General features: G+C 44.5%; 1 protein-coding gene across 1 annotated transcript in view; it reads right to left on the minus strand.

The window, feature by feature from the left end:
- The window catches only part of PFN2 (profilin 2), a 70204-nt gene that overhangs the window by 32210 nt on the left and 13702 nt on the right, over positions 1-24292 (minus strand). The window contains exon 2 of the mRNA XM_075861490.1: positions 497-689. Coding sequence (XP_075717605.1) covers positions 497-689 — 193 coding nt within the window. The remainder of the gene's footprint in view (positions 1-496; positions 690-24292) is intronic.

A 24292-nucleotide genomic window follows, 5' to 3' on the forward strand; every position in this document is an offset into this window, starting at 1 on the left:
CAGCTATAGGGGGCATTATACTGTGTGGAGGGCAGCTATAGGGGGTATTATACTGTGTGGAGGGCAGCTATAGGGGGCAATATACTGTGTGGAGGGCAGCATACTGTGTGCGGCACACTATGGGGGCAATATACTGTGTGGATGCAGGGTCAGTGGGTATATTATTATTACAGTAGTATACAGCAGGCTCAGGGAATAAATATTCAGTGGCGTAGCATGCAAATAAGGGGCGTGGTATGCAAAAAGGGGTGTGGCCTAAATAGAAATTCCTTAAACCGAGGTTACATGTTGAATTAATCGTGATTTTGATCATAATCGCCCAACCCTAACTGGCCAACTTGGTCATTGCCCAAAAGCCCTTAGCTATCTCCGGTGAAAATTTATTACACACTTTCTGAGACTTTATTTTCAAGGAGACTTTAAGAGCACATGGTAAAAGAATTCTCCACCAAGACTTTGTAACACACTGACAACTGGATAACAAAAAGTGTCTCACCTCTGACAGCTCTGCCTACAGCAATGTTGTATGTTGGTTCTCCACCTTGACTTTTTGTCCTGATGTCCATTGTGTAATCATTTTCAATATACAGGCTGTCTCTGATCACCGAGCATTTCTTTCCTCCAACAGTTAGACCGTTCGTGAAGAATCCTTCTCTGTCCTTTCCTATCAGAACATCTATTTCGCCAGGCTGGAGTTTCGGGGAACAAAAAATAAATAAAATATCAATCCGTGTAACGAAGGCTCCAAGGATATACATACAGAAACCACTGAGGCCCCCGCATTTTCGGGCCGTGCTCCCATACAAAGTATAGGAGCACGGCCCGTAAAATAGGACATGCTCCATAATTCCAGGCACGGTTCTACGGCACTGACGCCCATCCGTATCGCTACGGAAAGGTGTCCGCGTTCAATGAAAGTGATGCGAAAGTTATGCGGCCCGCAAAAACTGAGGTTTTTTTACGGTCGTGTGCATGGGGCCTAAAACCACAACAAGAGATGTAGCACATTCCATCACCAAAACCCTAACAAAGGTTGTGTTATGGGGACCTAGGGGTACAGCTGCTGCTGGCACCAGGACCACCACATTTTGTCCCTTCATTTGGAAAGCCAAATATAATACTACATTTCCCGATCGCCACCGCGGCTCACGTATTAAAGGGGGCTGTCTGGGGGGGGCAATACCTTTCAAAAACACACAAAGCGCCGCTTTTGCCCATGCACTGTAATTATTTTTAAAATACATCATTTGAGTGGATACCAGCCCTAGAGAATAGGCATGTGTTAGACTGACTAAACAGTAACTTGGAGAAAGAGGCACATTTATAATTTGAGACTTTTGTACAGGAAGAGTTAGGCTCTGTTTACACCAAGTTTAGACCCAAAACTTTTTTTTTCTGCGGTAAAAAAAAAAACCTGTCTAAAACATATACATTCGATATAAAGCCCAAATGATGTGTGAACAGTGTCTTATGCTGACAAGATAGTTATGGCACAAGATGTAAACAGTACAGCAGCTCCAGAGAAGGACGATATCAGTTCACAGCTAAATATCAAAAAATGAATACCGTATATGTCGGCGTATAAGACGACTGGGCGTATAAGACGACCCCCAACTTTTACCCTTAAAATATAGAATTTAAGATATACTCACCATTTCGTGCAGGAGCGCTTCACTATGGCCATCGGCGGCAGGACCCAGGACTCTCTGTCTCTTTGAACTCGCGCATGCGCAGATAGGCTGCTTCATCGCGCGAGATCTGAGAGGCAGGGAATGAGAGGATCTTAGAGATGTTCCCTGGCGGCTAATACCGGCTTCCATCAGATCCGTGGCGGATTCCGTGCATCCCGGGAGCCTGTGTACCGGACTGCAGGCTCACAAGGTAACACACAACCTGTGTGTAGACAATATGTAGACTAGGGATGTCACGATACCAGAATTTGGACTTCGATACCGATACTTCGTTTAGTATTGCGATTTCGATACCAATTTCGATACTTTTGCCAACAGTAATAAAAAAAAATTCTTCCGTTTTCTGATGTGAGGCGCGACGTGTGATGAATTTTGAACGCGCCTCACATTAATAGTAATTAATCCCATCATGTTTCTCAGTCATATTGGGTTAATGTGCGAGGTACATGATGGGGTTAATTACTATTAATGTGAGGAACATGGAGGGTAAATTCATCGCACCTCGCGCCTCACATTAATAAGAGAATGAAAGCCGTGTTTATTTCATTTTTTTACAGCGTACACATCATAAATGATGCAAAAACATTGTTGTCCGCGCCATTACTGAATGTGTGTATTTTATGTATTGAGACTTATTTTAATGTTTATTGTAAAAAAGGTGAAGGTGTATTTTTTTTTAAATTTAACAATACTTTGTTTTTACTTTATTTTTAAACTTTAATGTACTGACATATATCAGATATGTGCCAGTACATTAACCTGTGGACGGATAATACACAGGCAGTTGTTAGGACATACTTGGGTATGTCCTAACAACATGAAATATGGTAAGACAGCCCTGGGGTCCGTCAATAGACCCTGGGCTGTCTGCCCATATATGGTATGGCCCTCGATCGCGTCACAGGAATTCCCTGTGATGCGATCCAGGGGCATCCCCCCTTCTCACTTTCCCCTGAATGCTGCAGTCAGCTGTGATCGCAGCATTCAGGGGAATAACGGCGGAGATGAGCGGTTTCTCTGATCTCCGCCGTTATAGAGCGGGGCTGCGGCTGTGTAATACAGCCATTGCCCCGCTCCTGAAGTGCGCGCGCGGTCAGCATGAGGTGATGCGGCCGGCGCTGCACTAATGAGCGGCAGTTCAGGCACTGAAGACAGAACATGGGGGTGTTTTGTAGCGCGCCCGCCATGTTCTGTCTCCAGTGCCGCCGCTCATTAGTGCAGCGCTGGCCGCATTGCATCATCCTGACCCCTCGAACTTATGACTCAGGAGCGGGGCTGTGGCTGAATTACACAGCCGCAGCCGCGCTCCCATACATTCATGTGTTACTATACTGAGGTGTGCGGCTGCGCAGCTCAGTATCGAAATACAGGAAATAGCGGTATCGAACCGTTTAGGGATGCACAGTATCGAAACAGTATCGAAGTTTCGATGCACCGTGCATCCCTAATGTAGACAATATCCGGCATATAAGACGACCCCACACTTTTGACATTTTTTTAAGGGTGTAAAAAGTCGTCTTGTACGCCGATATATACGGTACTTGGCTCAATAGAGAAATGTGTATATACACGCTTTTGAATAATTTATTTGCGTACAGTAAAATTCCTCTACCATGCAATAAGCCATACAAATTCAGAGCCCAGGGGGCGGAGCCTGGACGCTGAAGTGAATGGCTGCCTGATCCTACTGCATCACCGGCTCTAAGCGGCAGGCAGCATAGCTAACACCGCACCTTTGCCTCTTCTGCACGCCATCGATCTCCGGTACCTTGCCAGGTACTTTCCCTGCTGTAGGGGGTGGTCGCTGCTCGTATTTTGGAGGATTCAGAGCGGCCGCATTCACCAGGGTGTGCAGTAAAAAGATAGTCCACTTCTATCTGACGTTCCCATCCTCCTGTATTTGCATCCCTTCACCTAGGATCAATAAAGATTCTCCCAACAATAGTTAGGAGCTTATCTGCCCGCTTTTGCATCATATTTGTGGGACATCTTGCTGCGGCCTAGTGTGGCCTGTGAAGCACCGGTCTAAATTTCTGGACCTACACATGCGCTCTATACAGACTTAGGCCGGATTCACACGAGCGTGTGCATTTTGCGCACGCAAAAAATGCAGCATTCTGCACGTGCAAAAGGTCCATAAAAGCTCTGTGTGTCAGCAGCATATGATGCGTGGCTGCGTGATTTTCGCGCAGCCGCCATCTGTTTTTATGTTTGTAAACAGAAAAGCACGTGGTGCTTTTGTTTTCATTCATAGTTTTGACTACTGTAGCGCGCATCAAACGGAAGTGCGTCCGTGTGGTGTGCGCAATTTTCACGCACCCATTGACTTCAATGGGTGCGTGATGTGCGAAAAACGTGCAAATATAGGACATGTTATGAGTTTTACGCAGCGGACATACGCTGCGTGAAAATCACGAACAGTCTGAACGGCCCTATTGACTAACATAGGTCCGTGCGACACGCGTGAAAATCACGCGCGTTGCACGGACGTTATACGTTCGTCTGAATAAGCCCTTACACTGTATAAACAAGTATCAGTAAGATATTAAAAACTTTTTCTACTCAACTGGGACAAACTTGTGCTCCTAAACTAGGTGTTTTATACTGATGCAGAGTATATTGGAATAATTGCTGAACAAACCAGCTAAAGCAGTCTAATCTGATAACCGTACCATCAACCTGTCTTGAATTGCTTTTCTATCGAACACGAAGTTGGTGTAACACGGTCAAAGTGACTTCATAAGCAGCGATATATATCTACATTGACGTCACACTTTCTTGCTTAGTGACAGGCACCATGACTAAATGCAAATGTAAAGTAGCACCCCGGAAACTTACGGAATACTTTGGAAATTCAAACCAACCATTGGACAAGGTCTCTGTGTCAGCCACCCCACCTCACCTACAATGGGGCCTATTTCACCTTCACAATAATTATTCCAAGCAATCCCTTGAATCAGCAGATGGTAAAGAGGGTCACAAAAGAAGGTCTGACCTCTACAATTAGTAAAGGCCCAGCTGGGAAAAAAAAAGTATCAACTAGACGATGTCCTACTATCTCATGCCGCTGTACATTCTCTATGTGGCCCGAGTCAGTTTCCCTCCTCAGATGCCACAATTACAGTGGACACTCTCAAAAACATGTTGGTTCTACTGCAAAATGGTATTAACAGCAGTGGGTCTTCTCTAGTCCAGAAATTGTAATCCAAAGCCAATGTGTTGGGAGATCGTACTGATCACATGGGATGTAAAATGGAAGATTTTTCAAAAGCACACAATGAACTTGTGGATGCACATAATGCCTTAGAGGAGGAGGTTAAATGGCTTAAGATCAAAGCAATGGATACTGAAGATCCTTCACGACAAAATATTACAATTAGAGGCATCCCTGAGGAAATTCCGCCCTAGCGAACTTTCGTTGTATCTAAAACGTCTATTCCTCACCATTGTTCCTACCTTATCGGATCTGGACTTGACTATTGATAGGGCCCACAGGGTGCCTAAATCCAAAGCGGCCCCAGAGCGAGCATCGAGAGATACCACAACTAGGGTCCATTTCTTCCATATAAAAAGAGCACCTTATGTTAGGCACTACAAATTCAGAGCCCAATCAAGTTCAATCCAGTGTGAAAAGACTGGCAGATTTACGCCCCTGCTCACACCTGCATCATGGGTTTCTGTTCTTCTGCTCAGTCAGAGGAACAGAACAAGAGAAAACCGGAGGCAACAGCTCCGTTGCACCACAGACACCACCGGTGGTCGATGAAACCTATGGACTTCCTCGGCTTTCCATCAGTGTGTCCATGGCTTTACCGGAAACCATAGAACAGCGTGCTGCACTACTGTTTCCGGTAATCTCGTTCCGATCTACAATCGATGCCCCTAATGGAGCCTCCAATGCAGATGTGAACCGGGCCTAATCTGTTCCTCAGTCAGGTTGAAATTGCCCACCTAATCTAAGATTGTGCAGTCGTTATGACTGCAGTTCTGATACAACATCACAGTTTGTTTGTTTCTTTTTACCAACCTCTCTAATATAAAAGATCAGATAACAAATCACCGGTTGTGAGGCCCCCTACACAACACATTTATGCCCTAAATTTAGAGTGTACGTTGGGAAAGCTCACGGCGTACACTCTTGCCCTGTCCATAGGGCTCCATTATCCTGACAGAGCCAAAACAAAAAGGTGTCCTTTTGGGCATGTGTCAGGCTGGCACACGTTAGTAAACTTTTTTTTTTTTTTTTTTTTTAAATTAAGGAATGGAATAGTGTAGCAGCCGTCATTGTTCCTCCTTGGAGGATCCTGCTAAAAAAAGGGAATACCACACGGTATACTTTTTCTTTTTTTGAATATTGGAACCCATGTGTGGTGGATACCACTGTATGGCATCAGTCACAGGTAACTGTTTAGATTATACGTCAGGTGGCTTCCTCAGGGCTGGTGTCGCAGAGAACTGCTTCAGGTAGCGCTCGGCCTGGGGATTCAGGTCCTGGGGAAGCTCCTGACGTAACTTTCCATTCATGGTCAGTAACGTCAGGAGCTTCCCCGGGGCCAGATTACAGCGGCAGAGCACTTCAAATGCTCAACCCGGCAACTCTGGCATTGTAAAGCTCCTGACATCACTGTCCATGTTTGGACAGTGACGTCAGGAGCTTCTCTGGGAACAGCGTTACAGGCATTGATCTGCCAGGGGAGTTCGGCTGCATGCTCATACAGTTGATTACATTGAAATCATCCGTCGGAGACACACGTACGGAGTCCACCTAACATATACCTCCGACAGAAGGCAACATGTTGATGTGAAGGGGGCCTAACAAGCAATAGATTATTGGCCAGATATTCCAAAACAAATTTTCTTACTGCTTTTCCTGTCAATTGCCTTTTTTTTCCTCTTCATTTTGTGTCTTATTTTGCAGAGTTTTTTGACGCGGAAACCGCGTCGCAAAACTCTGCAAAAACGGCCCGAGAACGACTCCCATTGATCTCAATTGATCTTCGGGCGCTTCCGCCTCTGACCTCCCATTGACTTCAATGGGAGGCAGGAGAAAGGGTATTTCTCGCTGTTTTATGCCCGCGGCGCTCAATGGCCGCGGGCGAAAAACGGCGCGATAATCGCCGCGAAAATCGGCGTGCAGGGAGAGGAATATCTGCCTCAAAGTTCCAAACGGAATTTTGAGGCAGATATTCCTCCCCCAAAATACTCCGTGTGAACATAGCCTTAGAGTGAATTCAGATGCTGCAGTTACTGCAGATTTTCTAGCAACTCTGCGGCAGAAAGTCCCCAGTGCGTGGACATTTTTTGGTGTGAAATACTGGCATAAAATATGCAACAACCTTGCGGCAGCATAAGGTAAAATTAGTGCAGTCATTATGACAGGAGCTTGGCAAGGTGCAAAACTAAAAAGATCCATTCTCACATTGTACTGTCAAGTTAGCGCTTTAAAAACCTATATAAATATTCAGTGTTTGCTTGAGATTGCCTATTATTCACATGGTAAAAGAGAAAAAAATAAGTGGCTTCATGCTACCATGTAACAAACATGTTAGATTTAACCCCCTCCCGCTGCAGCCACTTTTGACCTTCCTGACAGCCTTCTTTTTCAAATCTCACTTTAACACGTCTAACACGTCTCACTTTATGTGGTAATAACTTTGGAATGCAAGAAATATTATGTTCTCATGACACATTGGACTTAAGTTAGTGGTAACGTTTGGTTGATACATTCAGTATTTAATTGTGAAAAAGACCAAAACTTAGCGAAAAATTGCAAAAATTAGCATTTCTCTAAATTAAAATGTATCTGCTTGTAAAACAGATAGTTAAACCACACAAAATAGTTGCCGATTAATACTTCCCATATGTCTACTTTAGATTGGAATAGTTTTTTTTCACATCCTTTTATTTTTCATAGGAACGTTACAAGGCTTAGAACTTTAGCAGAAATTTCTCACATTTTCAAGAAAATTTCTATAGGCTATTTTTACAGGGATCAGTTCGGTGGAGGTAGCTTTGAGGGGGCCCATACAATACAAACCCCCATATATCACCCCATTTTAAAAACTGCACCCCTCAAAATATTCAGTTTCTTAAAGGGAATGTGTCGCTAGAAAAAAAAAATTTCTTTTTTTAGTTAAACAGTTAGGGTATGTGCACACACACTAATTACGTCCGTAAAGGACGGATGTATTTCGGCCGCAAGTCCCGGACCGAACACAGTGCAGGGAGCCGGGCTCCTAGCATCATACTTATGTACGATGCTAGGAGTCCCTGCCTCGCTGCAGGACAACTGTCCCGTACTGTAATCATGTTTTCAGTACGGGACAGTTGTCCTGCAGCGAGGCAGGGACTCCTAGCATCGTACATAAGTATGATGCTAGGATCCCGGCTCCCTGCACTGTGTTCGGTCCACTACTTGCGGCCGAAATACGTCCGTCAATTACGGACGTAATTAGTGTGTGTGCACATACCCTTAGTGTATAAGTGATTAAACATTGTTCTAATTTTTTCACAAGTCAGGAAATATTATACATTAGATTCTAATTTATAACATTTCCCAGTGCTGGTCACTAGATGGAGCAATTCCCAAAATTGCAGCATTGGCATGTGGTAAAGCAACCACATTGCTTTATGCTGCAAAATTTGAGAATACACACTCGCTCTAGTGAGCTCACAGAATCCCCCCTCCCTTATCCTGGCTAGTGCCAGGAGAAAGGAGGTGATTGAACGGTCAAACCTCCTACACTGTGTGTCGCCATTTTTTGAGCTAACACACAGTGTAGTAGGCTTACATACAGTAGTAATCACACACTAAAACACGTACATACACAGACCTAACTTACCTGCTCCTGCCTGCCGCCGCTCCCTCCAAGTGCACAAGTCCGGAAGCCGCAACCAGAAGTAGTAATCTTACTGTCCGGCCGCGGCTTCCGGTCCACAAGAAAATGGCGCCGGACGTCGCTCGGCCGAAGACCTTCAATTTGGACTGTGTGGGAGCGGCGCATGCGCCGTTCCCACACAGACGGCGTACAGCATAGTGGATGGAACGGGTCCCGTTCGCATTCACTATGGGGCTGTATGTGTCGTATTCCATGTCTGTATGTGTCGTTAATTGACACATACAGAGATGGGAAAAAAAATGGCAGCCCCCATAGACAAGAAAAAGTTAAAAAATAAAAAAAAGTAAAAACACAAACACACAAATAAATAAAACATTTTTTAATAAAACACTAAAAGCAACACTCGTCCTTTAACCCTTTAGGCGTTTCACAAGAATTAAAGCCAAGTGGAGGTGAAATTTCCAACTTTTTTTTTATGCAGAAATTCATATTTAATAAAAAAAAAATTGTAACACAGAAGGTTTTATCAGGGAAACACAACTCAATATCTATTGCCCAGATTCTGCAGTTTTTAGAAATATCCCACATGTGGCCCTAGTGTGCTAATGGACTGAAGCACAGGCCTCCGAAGCAAAAGGAGCACCTAGAGGATTTTGGGGCCTTTTTATTGATTATATTTTAGGCACCACATCAAGTTTGAAGAGGTCTTGTGGGGCCAAAACAGTGGAAACCTCCCAAAAAGACCCCATTTTTTGAAACTACACCCCACAAGGGATTCATCTAATTTGGACGCAAAAATGTAACATTTTTATTTTTTTCCAATTAGATGTAGTTTTAGCTAAAAAAAAAAAAAAAATTTAAAAACAACGTCCACAAGTAATAATGAAGAAAAAGCCCCACAACATTTGTAAAACAATTTCTCCCAAGTACGGCAATACCCCATATGTGGTCACAAACGGATGTTTGGGCACACGGTAGTGCTAAGAAGGGAAGGAATGCTATTTGGCTTTTGGAGTGCAGATTTTGTAGGATTGGTTTCTGGTCGCTATGTCGCATTTGCAAAGCCCCTGTGGAACCAAAAACAGTGAAAACCCAAGCAAAAGTGACCCCATTTTGGAGACTACAGCCCTCAAGGCATTCACCTAGCGGTGTAGTGAGCATGTTAATTAGTGTGTTTTGCAGAAATTAGTGTGCACTCGATGTTGCAGAGTGAAAACTGGATTTTTTCCATAGCTATGCCAATATGTGGTGCCCAGCTTGTGCCACCATAACAAGACAGCTCTCTAATTATTATGCTATGCTTCCCGGTTTTACAAACACCCTACATGTGGCCCTAATATTTTGCCTTGACATTCGACCAAGCTCAGGAATGAAAGAGCACCATGCGAAATTGAGGCCTAATCTGGCGATTTACAAAGTATTGGTTCACAATTGTAGAGGCTCTGATGTGAAATAATAAAAGAAACCACTGAGAAGTGACCACATTTTGGAAACTATACCCCTCAAGGCATTTATTAAGGGGCGTAGTGAACATTTTCACCCCACAGGTCTTTTCCATATATGAATCCGCTGCAGATGGTGCAAAGTAAAAATGTAAATATTTCCCTATATATGCCATTTTAGTGAAAAATATGTTGTGCCCAGCTTGTGCCACATCCCAAAAAACTGTTAAAAGGGTTCTCCCAGGTATGGCCATATATGTGGAAGTAAACCGCTGTTTGGGCACACTGTAGGGCTCAGAAGGGAGGGAGCGCCATTCGGAGCGTGGATTTTGCTTGGTAGTAATTTTGTTTGGAGTTTTACTGGTAGTTTAGTTTATAATGTGGGGTTATATGTAAGCTGGGCAGAGTACATCAGGGGCATAGTCAGGTGGTATAATAACCGGGTTAAAAAACAACAAACAATAAACTAATCCATAGATGTGTTAGGGCAGATTCACACGAACGTTGCGTTTTTGCGCGCGCAAACAACGCAGCGTTTTGCGAGCGCAAAAAACATTTGACAGCTGCGTGTGTCATGCGTGTCTGATGCGCGGCTGCGTGATTTTCGCGCAGCCGGCATCATAGAGATGAGGCTTGTCAACGCCCGTCACTGTCCAAGGTGCTGAAAGAGCTAACTGATCGACAGTAACTCTTTCAGCACCCTCGACAGTGAATGCCGAACACAACAGCGAAAAACCTGTAAAAAAAAAAAGATAAAGTTCCTACTTACCGAGAACTTCCCGGCCGTTGCCTTGGTGACGCGTCCTTGGTGACGCGCCTCTCTTGACATCGGGCCCCACCTCCCTGGATGACGCGGCAGTCCAAGTGACCGCTGCAGCCTGTGATTGGCTGCAGCCTGTGCTTGGCCTGTGATTGGCTGGAGCTGTCACTTGAACTGAAGTGTCATCCCGGGAGATCGGACTGCAGGAAGGAGACAGGAGTTTGGCCGAACCCGGTGAAGTTAGCTTCGGTTGTCGGGGTTCGCTCCTCGCAAAGACACTCCGTTTGGATGCTTGGAAACAGAAAAGCACGTGGTGCTTTTCTGTTTCCATTCATCCTTTTGACAGCTCGTGCGCTGTTTCAGTCTGTTCGCACGGAAGTGCTTCCGTGCGACCTGCCTGGTTTTCACGCACCCATTGACTTCAATGGGTGCGTGATGCGTGAAATACGCAGTTATTGAACCTGTCGCGTATTTTGCGCAGCGAACCAACGCTGCGCAAAATACACGGACTGTGTGTACTGCCCCATAGACTTCTATAGGGCATTGCGTGCCGCGCGAAAGCCACGCGGCCTACACGCTGCCAAATCACGTTCGTGTGAATCCCCCCTTACACTGTGAAGCAATCCTTTCTGCACAGGCCAGCGTCGCACTGGTAAACGTTGTCCTTTCGTATCCCCCCTTTTGGTCCACACTCCACATCTTTGCAGTTTGGGGAATTTTGCTGGGAAGTGTTGTCCTGGTAGAATACGGGCGCAATCGCTTCCAGCAGATATGTTTGGGCCCTACCCTTCCTGGTTCCCTAATTTTAGGGCCTTGATAAATCACCTCTTGAAACAGAAGAAATGTTCCCCTCGGGCTTGCACAACTGCATATTCTTTCCTGACTTTTTGGAGCCCTAATTAATTTTTCATAGACGTAGTGGTAGGAAGGCTGATTTTTTGCGGGACGAGCTATAGTTTTTATAGGTACCGTTTCTGGATACACGTGACTTTTTGATCACTTTTTATTCCAATTTTTGTAGGGCAAAGTGACCAAAAAAACACGTGGGATAAATAACCTAATATTTTTATAGTTCAGGCAGTTATGGTCGCGGCGATACCAAATATGGTTTATTTCTTTCAATAATAAAAAGGACTTGATAAGGGAAAAAGGGCGATTGTGTTTTGTTTTTTTATTACTTGAAACTTTTATTATGTGTTTTACAACTTTTTTTGTCTCCACTATTTTAGTCCCACTAGGGGATTTGAAGGTCCAACTGTCTGATTTATTTTTTCTAGTACAGTACAATGTATTGGATCTGTCAGTGGTTCACTGACAGCAAGCCGATTAGGTTTCGCCTCCGGGCGGAGCCTAATCTGCTTCCGTATTTGCAGAGCAGGATCCCATTGTTAGGCCTCCTGTTGCCATAGCAGCAGTCGGTAGCCCTGCGATCACATGCACGGCTGCCGATCTGCTGCCAACCTCTAAGATGCAGCGATCGCTGCATCTAAGGCGGAGCTAGCTCAAGTTGCTGCCGTTACAGGTGTATGCCAGCTGTAACATACAGTTGACATCCACCGCTCATGACGCCAGCTGAACTCATGAGCCAGCGCAATCTTGCTGTCTGCTACGGAAGTCTTTTAGGCCCGACGGGGCCTGGAAGGGTTCCGTACTGGGCCGACCGGGAGGCCAGTATTAGGCCTCCAGTTTCCATTGCAGCCACCGGAACCCCAGCAATTTCATTGCTGGGGTGCAGATCAGCTGCAGACCCCTTAAATGCAGCGATCACTTTTGACCGCAGGGGTTAATGTTTGCTTTTGACCGCAGCATTTAAGGGGCTAAATTCGCTCCCTTCTATTACAGCAGTGTGACCGCTGATACCAGGGGATGACGGCACCGAAACTGCTGAGCCGGTGCCATACATTTGTCGTATGGATACAGCAAAACGTGGGAAGCACTAGTTTTCCATGACTTATCCGTACGACAAATGTTGGGAAGGGGTTAAAGATGGCCATACCAATTAAAGGTTATCCCATGGCAAATGTTAATACCAGAAGTCCTGAAATGCTATTAATAGCAGTTTTTACCAATAATTTGCAGTGTTTCTAGAATTGTGCAAGTGGTTATCCAGCACACAAGACTTGCAGCACATTAACAAAACTAACACATTGACTCTGGGCACTCAGGTGAATAACAGGTTTCCTCACCTATTTTAATCCGTTAACAAGTGGGTGCTAGTTCCCGTGTCAGAATGAAACCGTTAAATACAACTTACTTTAAAAAAAAAATCTACCGTATATATAATAACTACAGTAAAAATAAAAATCACTTTTTATTTTGTAAAAAAAATACATACATGGTTTCGTGTCGATCGTAACGACTTTAACAACTGAGAACACATTAAACCCCCCCCCCAAAAGTTAATCAATACGTCCCCAAAATAATACTATTGAAAACTACAGATTGTCAGCAAAAAACAAGCCCAAATATGGCCAGACAGAAAAATCAAAAAGTCACGGCTCTTGGAATTTTATTTTTCTTTTAAAAAAAAAGGCTTTTTATTTTGCAAATGTGGTAAAATATAAAAAATTTTTTTACAATTTTTAGCATCGCCACAATCCTACCGACCCATAGAATAAAGATAACGTGTTAATTCAAAAACAGTGCTGGAATGAATAGCAGGTTTTTTTTTTCAATTCCCTCCCAATAAAAAAAAAAGTTAATCAATAGATTATATGCACCAAAAAACGGTGCAATTGGAAAATAGCCGTAAGAGGGCTTATCTTTTGCGGGACGAGTTCTATGTCAGGGAAAAATAAAAAAACAGAGATGACTCTTCGAGTGCAATGGTGAAAAAGCTAAAAATGATGCTTGGTCATTAAAGGGGTTTTCCCCATCAGAGACATTTATGATCTATCGACAGGATATGTCATAAACGTCAGATAGATGCGGGTCCCACCTCTGGGACCCGCACCTATCTTTAGAACGGGGCCCCCTAAAGCCCGTTCTACCGCTCTGTGTTGTGGATGAAGCGCGTGATTTCCAACTATGAATTACGGAAACTACGTAGCTTGCTGAGCTACGCTGTTTCCTTAACCCCCATAGTAGTGAATGGCAGTTATGGAAGCAGTGTAGCATGTGAGCTACTCTGTTTCTGTAACTACCATTTCGTTCTATGGGACTTACGGAAACAGTGTAGCCCAGAAAGCTGCGCCATTTCTGTAATTCATGGTTGCTAGGGCGTTAAAAGTTTGGGTTACTAATGTTTTGTTTTTTTGTGTTATTTTTTTTACAGGTTCCGATGTTGGACTACCTCGATGATAGCGTTTGTTTTTTTTTTATAAAATGGTTAACGAGGGTTGTGGGGGGGGGGGGGTTAATTTAATAAGGCTCTGTTCACATCTGCGTTGGGGTCCCGTTCTGACGTTCCGTCTGAGGTTTCAGTCAGAAAGGGGACCCATATAAGGCAGTGCCGGAAACCAGAGGTTTCCGTTTCCATCACTATTGATTTCATTATTAGTCGACTACGCTATTGCTTCCGGCAAAACGACGGATCCGGTGCACAAGACAAGAGACAAACTGAAACCACGGGCACCAGCTCTGTCACCATTGAAATCAATGGTGATGGAAACGGAAATCTCCGACGGAACGTCAGAACAGGACCCCAACGCAGATGTGAACAGATCCTAAAATATATTTTTCTGTGTGTCTGTTTTTTTGAAAACTTCATTATTACTGCCTTAGCAATGGCCGCTGTCTGATTGACAGTGTCCATTACTAAGGGGGGCTTAGTGTTAGTAATGGACGCTGTCAATCAGACAGTGGCCATTGCTAAGGCAGTGGTAATAATGTTAAAAAAAATTAAAAAAAAAGACCCATAGAAAAAAAAATTGGTTTATTGAAATAAAAAACCCCCACTCAACCCTCGTTAACCATTTTATAAAAAAAAAAAACCTCGAATCCGAAGTAGTCCCAACAACCAAACCTGTAAAAAAAAAAAACTCAAGTAAAACGTTAGTAATAAGAAAGGATGGAATAGCGTAGTAGACTTAGGCCTTATTCACACGAACGTGTTTAACGTCCGTGATACGCGCGGGAAAATCACACGCGTCGCACGGACCTATGTTAGTCAATGGGGCCGTTCAGACAGTCCGTGATTTTCACGCAGCGTGTGTCCGCTGCGTAAAACCCACGACATTTCCTATACTTGGGCGTTTTTGCGCATCACGCACCCATTGATTCGCGCAACAGTAGATCAAGAAATGATGGGAAAAATAAAACCACTTCCTTCATTTCTTTTTCTAAACATCAAAACCGCATTCCATAAGGATGGCAAATGCGTGAAAATCACGCAGTCACGCAGCAAGCACTTATGACACACGGAAATGCAATGCGCAAAAAGCACACGTTCGTGTGAATAAGGCCTTAACTTAATTCCACAGCATGTCAATTTATGCTGCGTTTTTGTTTTTTCTGTTGCGGGTTTTCCCCATTGAATTAAATGGGGATGCAAAACCCGCAACAGAAAGCCATGTGTTGCGACTTGTGCGGCATAATCGCAGCGATTACGCTGCAAAAATTGCAACTCAAAGACACTTACCCAGAACGCCCTCCTTCTTCCTGCAGTCCAGCCTCCTGGGATGACGTTTCATCCCATGTGACCGCTGCAGCCAATCACAGGCAGCAGTGTCACATGGCCTGCAACGTCATCGTAGGAGGCTGGAGCGGACGTCAAAAGAGGGGGTAAGCATGAGCGCTTTTTCACGCAGTGGAAATTCAGTCCAAAAAACCAGACTAGAATTTGGTGTGATTTTTCGGACAGAAGGTGCTGCAGGCTCCAGGTCGCATACATTGCGTGATTTTTATGCAGTGTATCTGACCAGCAGAAACACGACCGTGTATTTGCGTCTGAAATATATGAGAAATATATGCGGATGAATCGCGGACCCATTAATGCGGACCGTGTGTGGACCGCAATTGCGGACCGAAAAAACTCAGGGCAAGTTGTTTTACGGTCCGCAATTGTGGTCCAACCCCATTGAAATAAACGCACATCTGTGTGCACGGGTGATTGTGGGCAGCCCGCGGATGACACTCACAAACCGTGCACACAGCTACGGCCGTGTGCAGGAGGCAATAAGGCTGCATTCTGTAAATCAGGCGTTTTCTCCACTATTGGTTTGACAACATAAAAACACCTGTCTAAAGGGACCGCAGCATTTGTCACTCTTTAGTGTTTACCAGGCACAGCACCCAACATATCCGTAGCGACTGTCTGGGAATGCATCTCGGTCCTATTCACTTGAATGGAACCGGAACTGCAATCCTAGGCACACACGCTATGGATGTGTATGACTCTACCTGTAAACTGCTAATTGGTGGGGGTGCCGGGTGTCAGACCCCCAACGATCTGATATGGACAGCCTATTCTAAAGAAAAGCCATCAATATAAAATGCCTGGAGAACCCCTATAAGACACATCAGTCTTATTAACATAATCAGGCTCCAGTTAGACCTATCAATACTCTGTGTCTTGGGTCAAAAAGGGCACCCAAGTCATTAGCCCCTTAGTGACCAGCCTATTTTAGGCCTTAATGACTAAACAATTTTCTTAGTTTTTCCATCGTCCGATTGAAGGAGCTAACGTTTTTTCTTTTTCCATACTGTCCACCCTTTAGTTTTTATTTAACATTATATTAAAAAAAATTCAGTCCCACTAGGCGACTTCACTATGCTATATTTTGATCGCAGATATAATGCTTTGGTATCGTTAGTATACCAAAGCATTATTGGCAGTCAGTGTAAAACTGACAGCAATCTATTAGGCCATGCATCTGGTACTGCCTAATAGGCATATAGTCATGGTAGGCCTGGGGGACTTCGATGGGGTGCCTTGGCAGCCGGGGGCCTAACTGAGGCCCGCGATTGCGGGCTGCCAATGGGTGACAGAGGGAGAACTCCCTCTGTAAGCCACACTAACTGGCGCGGTCACTATTGACCGCAGCATTAAAGAGGGTTAAACGGCTGCAATTGAAGGAAACTTTGATCGCTACGGTTAGAGCAGGAGCCCGGCTCTCATTAGACAGCTGAGCATCCGCTCCAGCCTGCATGGCACTTGGGGTCAGTTCACACTGAGTTTTTTGACGCGGAAACCGCAACGGAAAACGTGCCAAAAATGACTCCCATTGATTTCAATGGGAGGCGGAGGCGTTTTTTTCCCCCGCAATCGGAAAAAACTGCTCACGGGAAAAAGAAGGGATATGCCCTATCTTCGGGCGTTTACGTCTCTGACCTCCGATTGAAATCGATAGGAGGCAGAGAAAGCGTATTTCGTGGCGTTTTTTGCCTGCGGCGCTCAATGGCCGCAGGCAAAAAACCGCCGCGAAAATCGGCGTGCAGGCAGAGCAAAATCTGCCTCAAAATTCCAAACTGAATTTTGAAGCAGATTTTCTGCCTGCAAAAAACTCTGTGTGAACCCAGCCTTAGACTGGCCTGCCATGAAAAGGCGGCGGCCCTGCCAAAGGCCCCTTAGTGACCACCGTGAAAAGGCGTATTGGTGGTCACTAAGGGGTTAAGGCAAGATGCACCTTGCATTGGTCAAAACCCAATGGCTGAATGAGGAAAATTTATATTTCCATTTCTACTCACTCATCATAACTAATAGGACAACAGCCTCTTTATCCACAGGACTGATTTTGTGAGGTCCTGTAGATAAAGGGGTTATCCCATCACAAAAAATTATCACCTATCCATAGGATAGGTGGTAAGAATGTGATTCTTGGTCCCACCGCTGGAGAACGGGGGTTCCTGAGTCCCCTGAATGAAGGGAGCAAATGTGGCAGCGCAACCACCGCACCGTTCATTCAGGGGACCAAGGACACACGTTCTCCTGTGGATAGGTGATAAGTTGTTGTGGTGGGTTGACCCCTTTATGGAAAGGTGTGACAAGATACAAAATGTGTTTAAATACACTAATAGAAAATGCAAAAGTGTACCTTCTAGGGAACATAATGTCCCAACAAACACATCCAAATAGTTACCAACCTTGGTAGGTAGATCCAATCCAAATAATATTTATTGTCAGGAGTAACCATTAATGTGTTGGTTCTTAATGACCCTCCTGCCTTTTCTCCTATTTTACCGATTACTAATATTCATCAAAATCTAACTGGTTCTGGTAGAGAAGCAAGTATTAGGGTATGTTCACACGCAGTGACCAGAAACGTCTGAAGATCAGGAGCTGTTTTCGCCTGAAAAAAGCTCCGTATCTGCAGACGTTTTTTTTCACAACTTGTTTTTTGCGGCCATTTTTCAATGGAGTCAATGAAAAACGCCTCCAAAAACGTCCCAAGTGTCCTGCACTTCTTTTGACGAGCCGTCATTTTACGCGCCGTATTTTGATAGCGACGCTTAAAATAAAGGCTCGTGGGAACAGAACATCGTAATTCCCATTAAAAGCAATGGGCAGATGTTTGTAGGCGTATTAGGGGTGTTTTTTTCAGGCGTAAAACGCCTGAAAACACTGCGTGTGAACATACCCTTACTCTATATCTCCTGTACCAGAATCAGTTATATTTGGAGTAAGTCTTAGTGAACTTCTCTACTTTCCTTAAAAGGGGTTGTCCCACGACAGACTTTTCGCCTTAAATCTACCAAAATGGTGACAGGAAGGGTTAACAGTGGATATAAAAGAGCATAAGTACCTTTCCTCCTACTTTTTGTAGGAGGGTTCCAGAGGGGCACACACGATGGCATTAGAGGCTATTTACTACAAGCCCCATAATGTCTTGCATGTGCCTCTTCCTCATTGCCCCCCCCAGCTGCCTTATCGCTGCATGCCTAGTCTCCTATTCTACAGTGGTCAAAAAGTACGTCCATAATAGTCCACGCACATCGCCAATCAATTTTACAACCCGCAGTCCAGGACAATGCTGCGTTTGTCGATTACACTCAGTAGGTCCCCTGCTCTCCAGGCAACTTTGTGCTACTGGACATGCTCCGCTTTCTCGCTAAGAAGCTGTGAGAAGTCAGAGTAGACGAGACGGTCAACTAACTCCAGTTGTATCAATTCGCTGATACTATAGAGATAGATCCGGCTCCGCAGCCTGTGCTTCTGCGTGTCCTCCAGTGAAAGCATCACTGGAAAGACGTGCACGGACGCTTTCTAAAGAAACAGCAGAGGGTCGAGTGGTGGTTCATCTTCATTATCAGCCACCGCATTACCCAAAATGTACCACGCGGGTAAAATTGTAACAGAATTTCATGTGTACACATTTCGGTAGTCGCTTGTGAATTTCAGAGAGCGCTAATTCGGAGAGTAATTTTCATACATTTCTATTGTCATAATAGAAAATGCATTTGACGGAAACGGAGGGGATCACTTTATTGATGATGAGAGGGTATGGCGGAGAAAAAATAAAATCCTATCGAGAAGTAGCGGCTTTATTCAATGCCACTTATCCTATCCGTGATCCAATTTCATTGTCCACTGTTAAAAGAACTGTTCATCATTTCGAAATGACCGGTTCAATTACAGATGCACCAAGATCCGGAAGACCCAAACATGCTAGTAATGATGAAAAAGCTTTAGATGTTCTGCTCACTGTAATAATCCTCATACATCTGTCTCAAGTGGAGCACAACAAGCGACTACCGAAACGTGTACACGTGAAATCATGTTACAATCGTAGACAAGGTCCATTATGTATCGCCGAGACCGATTGTAATAATACGTAATTTAAAATTAACATTTAAGATTTTGCTGCAAGCGCCCACCCCTCCCAAGGGGGTGGGTGTTTTTTTTTGCATGAACTGGTAGATTTTATGAGCAAAAAGTTAAGAGGGTTATCATAGTTATCTATGACACTAGAAGTCGCTGCCTTGCTGCGGGAAAACGGTCACGCACTGAAAACATGTTTTCAGTATGGGGCAGTAGTTCCGCGGAGAGGCAGGGACTCCTAGCGTCATAGATAACGATGATGCTAGGAGCCCGGCTCCCTGCAGTGTGTTCAGTCCGGGAAATGCGGCCGACCTGCGGATCGTATATCACGGACTGAAACACGCTCGTGTGAATCCAGCCTTAGGGTCAAAGTACACTATGCATATTACGTGTGGTTTTGCCATGCGTATTTCCGTGTGGCAAAACCGCAGCATAATACAGTACCAGCATATGCAATGAGATTCCTGGGAATCTCATGTCCATGCTGCAGTATTTTCCCACACGTAAATTGACCCGCGGTGCGTATTTTCAGAACCGCAGCGTGTTAATTTATCCCGTGATTCCGCTTGTGAATTCTATCTCCTCAGTTCTACAGAAATACGCAGAAAAACACACAGCATGAAAATGCAGCGATTTACGCAAAACCTAAAGACCACAACGAAAAAAACGCATTAAAAAACGCACCTTCGAGTGCATTTTTCCCCTGAAAATGTCTTGTGGCTTTGCTGCGTATTTTCTGCAGTAAAATATGCGACATGGGCATGTAGCTTAATAATGCTAGTGAATGAAGAAGTCAGCGCCTCCAAAACAATTCTGAGGTAAAGCCCTGCCTGGCCCACCTGAGGTAAAGCCCTGCCTGGCCCACCTGAGGTAAAGCCCTGCCTGGCCCACCTGAGGTAAAGCCCTGCCTGGCCCACCTGAGGTAAAGCCCTGCCTGGCCCACCTGAGGTAAAGCCCTGCCTGGCCCACCTGAGGTAAAGCCCTGCCTGGCCCACCTGAGGTAAAGCCCTGCCTGGGCAGCATCCCACCTGAAGCAGTAATTGCATGCCGTCACTTTTCAGGTGGCACTAGGAGGCTAGTCGCCTGTCCCCATCAGTTGTGCTAGGTGGCTCTCTTTTCCCCAGAAAAAATGTAGTTATCAGATACCTGCAAGCTCTTGTTTTCCCAGACAACCAAAAGAAAACTTTCCAAACCAACTTTATGTGGGCCAGGGAACGGACTCCTAAAGGTCAGGGAAAAGTCTATTTTCTAAAATGATCAGTTGGTGACCTTAAACTAGTGTAGTCTGAGCTCCTGTAGACACAGAAATAGATAACACGGGCAGTTATTTTTAGGCTACCTATTAAGAACAGCTATCAGGATAGGTTTAAACAACCCTAAAGACATCTATGGATGGCTGGACAAAATACTGTAGACTTTAGGAGCAAGGTGGACACTTTTTTAGTGGCCCGGCAAGATGACCTAACAGAAAACACCCTGAAGAGTTTGGCACTATAGTGAAGCAGTTGAAAATTCTCTCATTGTTAAACCATTTATGGGAAAGCTTGATAAAAACAATATGGCCACTGTTCCTACTCAAATTAGAGATTGTAACCCAACTTTACTAGATAAATCAGCTACAGACTGTTCATATCTAGGAAGATCTGCTGAGGGAATCATTATATTGGACAGGTCAGTAAGGTTGTGATGGAAATGGGGATGTTGGTTAGAAAACTGTTGTACTGTATATAAAGAGCGCTGAAGCAATGTTTTCCGACCTCCAACAAAAACATGATGTTCTGGAGAAGACCCGAATGATCCATAAACCGTAAGCCAAAGAGCTGCAAACCATCACAATGACGAGGAACAGGACAGGAATCCTAAACACGAATGAACTTTTAAACTTTTTATGGCACGGAAGAAATTCACTCCAGATTTCTGATTCAATCACAAACTCTGTGCGATATACCACTGAGAACTGCAGATTTTTTTACCAGCAGTTTCTGAGAACGTAAGTTAAAGCGCAATGGTATGTTCACAAGCAGTGTTTTCAGGCGTATTTCCGGTCGTTTATGCTTCGAAAAACGCCTGAAACAACGGAAGCTGAACGCCTACAAACATCTGCTCATTGAAATCAATGGGAAAAACAGCATTTAGTTCACACGGGGCGTATTTTTACGCCGCTGTTTTAAAAACGCAGCGTAAAAAGACGCTCCGTAAAAAGTGTCACTTCTTGAGGCATTTTTTGGAGCGGATTTTCCATTGAACACTATGAAAAACGCCTCAAAAAAAAGCCTGAAAAGAAGCTCCAAATTAAAAGAAGCTTCATTTTCAGCTTCAAAAACACCTCAAAATCTGTTTGCTCTGAAAACAGCTCCGTATTTTCAGACGTTTTTGAGTTTGCGTGTGAAGATACCCTAATGGTATGTTCACACGACCTATTTTCAGACATAATTCAGGCGTTTAACGCCTCTAATTACGGCTGCAGACGTAATGGAGCCGTCTTTTCAAACATTTGCCCATTGCTTGCAATGGGTTTTACGTCAAAAGACGGCGCATAAAAATACGCCCGCGTCAAAGTGCATGTCACTTCTTGGGACTTTTTGGAGCCGTTTTTCATTGACTCCATTGAAAAACAGCTCCAATTACGTCCGTAAAAGACGCCACGAAAAACGCGAGTACTTGCAAAAACGTCTGAAATTCAGGAGCTGTTTTCGCCTGAAAACAGCTCCGTAATTTCAGACGTATTTTGCGTGTAGGAGGAACACTATTACTCTTAGAGGACTTGTATACTTTTTATTTTTCAGCAGTTTCCCTCTCTGCTCCCCTATATCGCTCTCAGAGTAGTGTGGAGGAGATTAAAACAGCAATACTGAGCAGTATTAGGGCCAGTTCACATGTTGCATAAATACTGCGGATTTTCCGCAACTCTCATCCACACTCTGCGTAAATTCATTCCACATGTCAGTTGTCTTTACGTATACGCTGCTTATATGTTGCGGGATTTCCCCATTGAATTCAGTAGATTTAAATCCTGCATCAAATAGAAGTTCCGTTTCAGCGATCCCGCCGCAAGAAACGGAATTCCGAAAAAAATAACCTCACCTAGGGATCGGTTTCATCCTACTGGAATGACTCATCTCACGTTACCGCCGCTGCAGCCAATCACAGGCTGTAGCAGTGGTCGCATGGATGAAACATCATCCCAGGAGGCCGGCCTGGATGACGTCAGAGGGACGGCCTCCTGGGATGACGCTGCAGCCAATCACAGGCTGCAGCGGTCTCCTGGACTGAGACGTCATCCCAGGAGGCTGGTCTGCTTGCTTGCCGGCTAAGTGCTGCAGTTTTTCACAGCACCAGTTTGGTGCGCTTTTTCGCCTGGAATTCCTTGCGGCGCACAGAGCGGATGCGCTGCGTGCTATTACGCAGTATATCCGCCACGTGTGAACCCTGCCTTACTGTGGATCCAGCACCGGGGTGACATATAACACTTACTAGAAGCAAGTCTGTGTGTGTGTTGGGCTGCATGTAACTACATTCCACAATGAGCTGATAATCTATCGCGTCTCAAGATGAATTTTAGAAGTGAATTGCGAATGAATGATCAAGTGCAGGAGGCGAGGAGTCCAATACATGGAAAAAGCAGCATTTTCTATAGTAAGATATACTATAAAATTGTCACTTGTACCATTGATTTATGTAGTTTGTTGAAACACCAGTAACGAGCAATCAATATGGCTACACTTCCTGTTCTGATATATATTTAATAAATAAATCATAAAATACCGGTGATTGGCCACAGTGACAACCAATCACCACATTGCAGCACACTAGTGGGCGCTGTATTACTAAAGTGCATGCACTGGGAGAGCCTCCCTGCATGTGCCATTGGTGATCGCAGTGTAGGCCACGGCTGCAATCACATGACAAGTCAATGGGAGGTTTGAAAGCAGACGCTTTCTCATTCCCTTGAAAGAGGCACAACAACATGTAGGCCTTACCTCCTCCCTCAATGCTCTAACTACACAAGATCTTGCATGTACGGTTAGAACATCTAATTCCAGTATACCCATTTTGTCCATCCAAGTCTTGGTATCCAGGGATCTGCAAAATAACTTCAGGTCCAAACGTTCCATTGGGTCTAAGGGTATGTTCACACGACAGCGTCCGTAACGGCTGAAATTACGGGGATGTTTTCAGGAGAAAACATCCCCGTAATTTCAGCCGTAACGGCATGTGCAGGCGCTTGAACGCCGCGTCCATTACGGACGTAATTGGCGCTGCTTTTCATTGGAGTCAATGAATAACGGCTCCAATTACGCCCCAAGAAGTGACAGGTCACTTCTTTGATGCGGGTGTCTATTTACGCGCCGTCTATTTACGCGCCGTCATTTGACAGCGGCGCGTAATTATACGCCTCGTGTGAACAGACAAACGTCAGCCCATTGCTTTCAATGGGCAGATGTTTGTCAACGCTTTTAAGCCGCATTTTTCGGACGTAATTCCGGGCAAAAACGCCCGAATTACGTCCGTAATTAGTGTGTGTGAACATACCTTAACAGTGGACTGCTTTCAGGGTTCCACAGACCTTCTTTTGCTACTTCCACAACTAATCCTAGGTCCACCAAAGCAAATGAATTCATCCCTAAACCCACACTTTCTCTACAAGGCAATAATTGAAGAATTCCTTGATTAGCTTAAAGACAAACAAAACTTTAAAGAGGCTCTGTCACCAGATTCTCAAATCCCTATCTCCTATTGCATGTGATCGGCGCTGCAATGTAGATAACTAACGTTTTTTTTTTTTTTTTTTAAACGTTCATTTTTGGCCAAGTTATGAGCTATTTTATATATATATGCAAATGAGCTTTGAAATGGACAAC

Source organism: Rhinoderma darwinii, chromosome 4 (genome assembly GCF_050947455.1).
Source record: "Rhinoderma darwinii isolate aRhiDar2 chromosome 4, aRhiDar2.hap1, whole genome shotgun sequence".
Classification (NCBI taxonomy): Eukaryota; Metazoa; Chordata; class Amphibia; order Anura; family Rhinodermatidae; genus Rhinoderma; species Rhinoderma darwinii.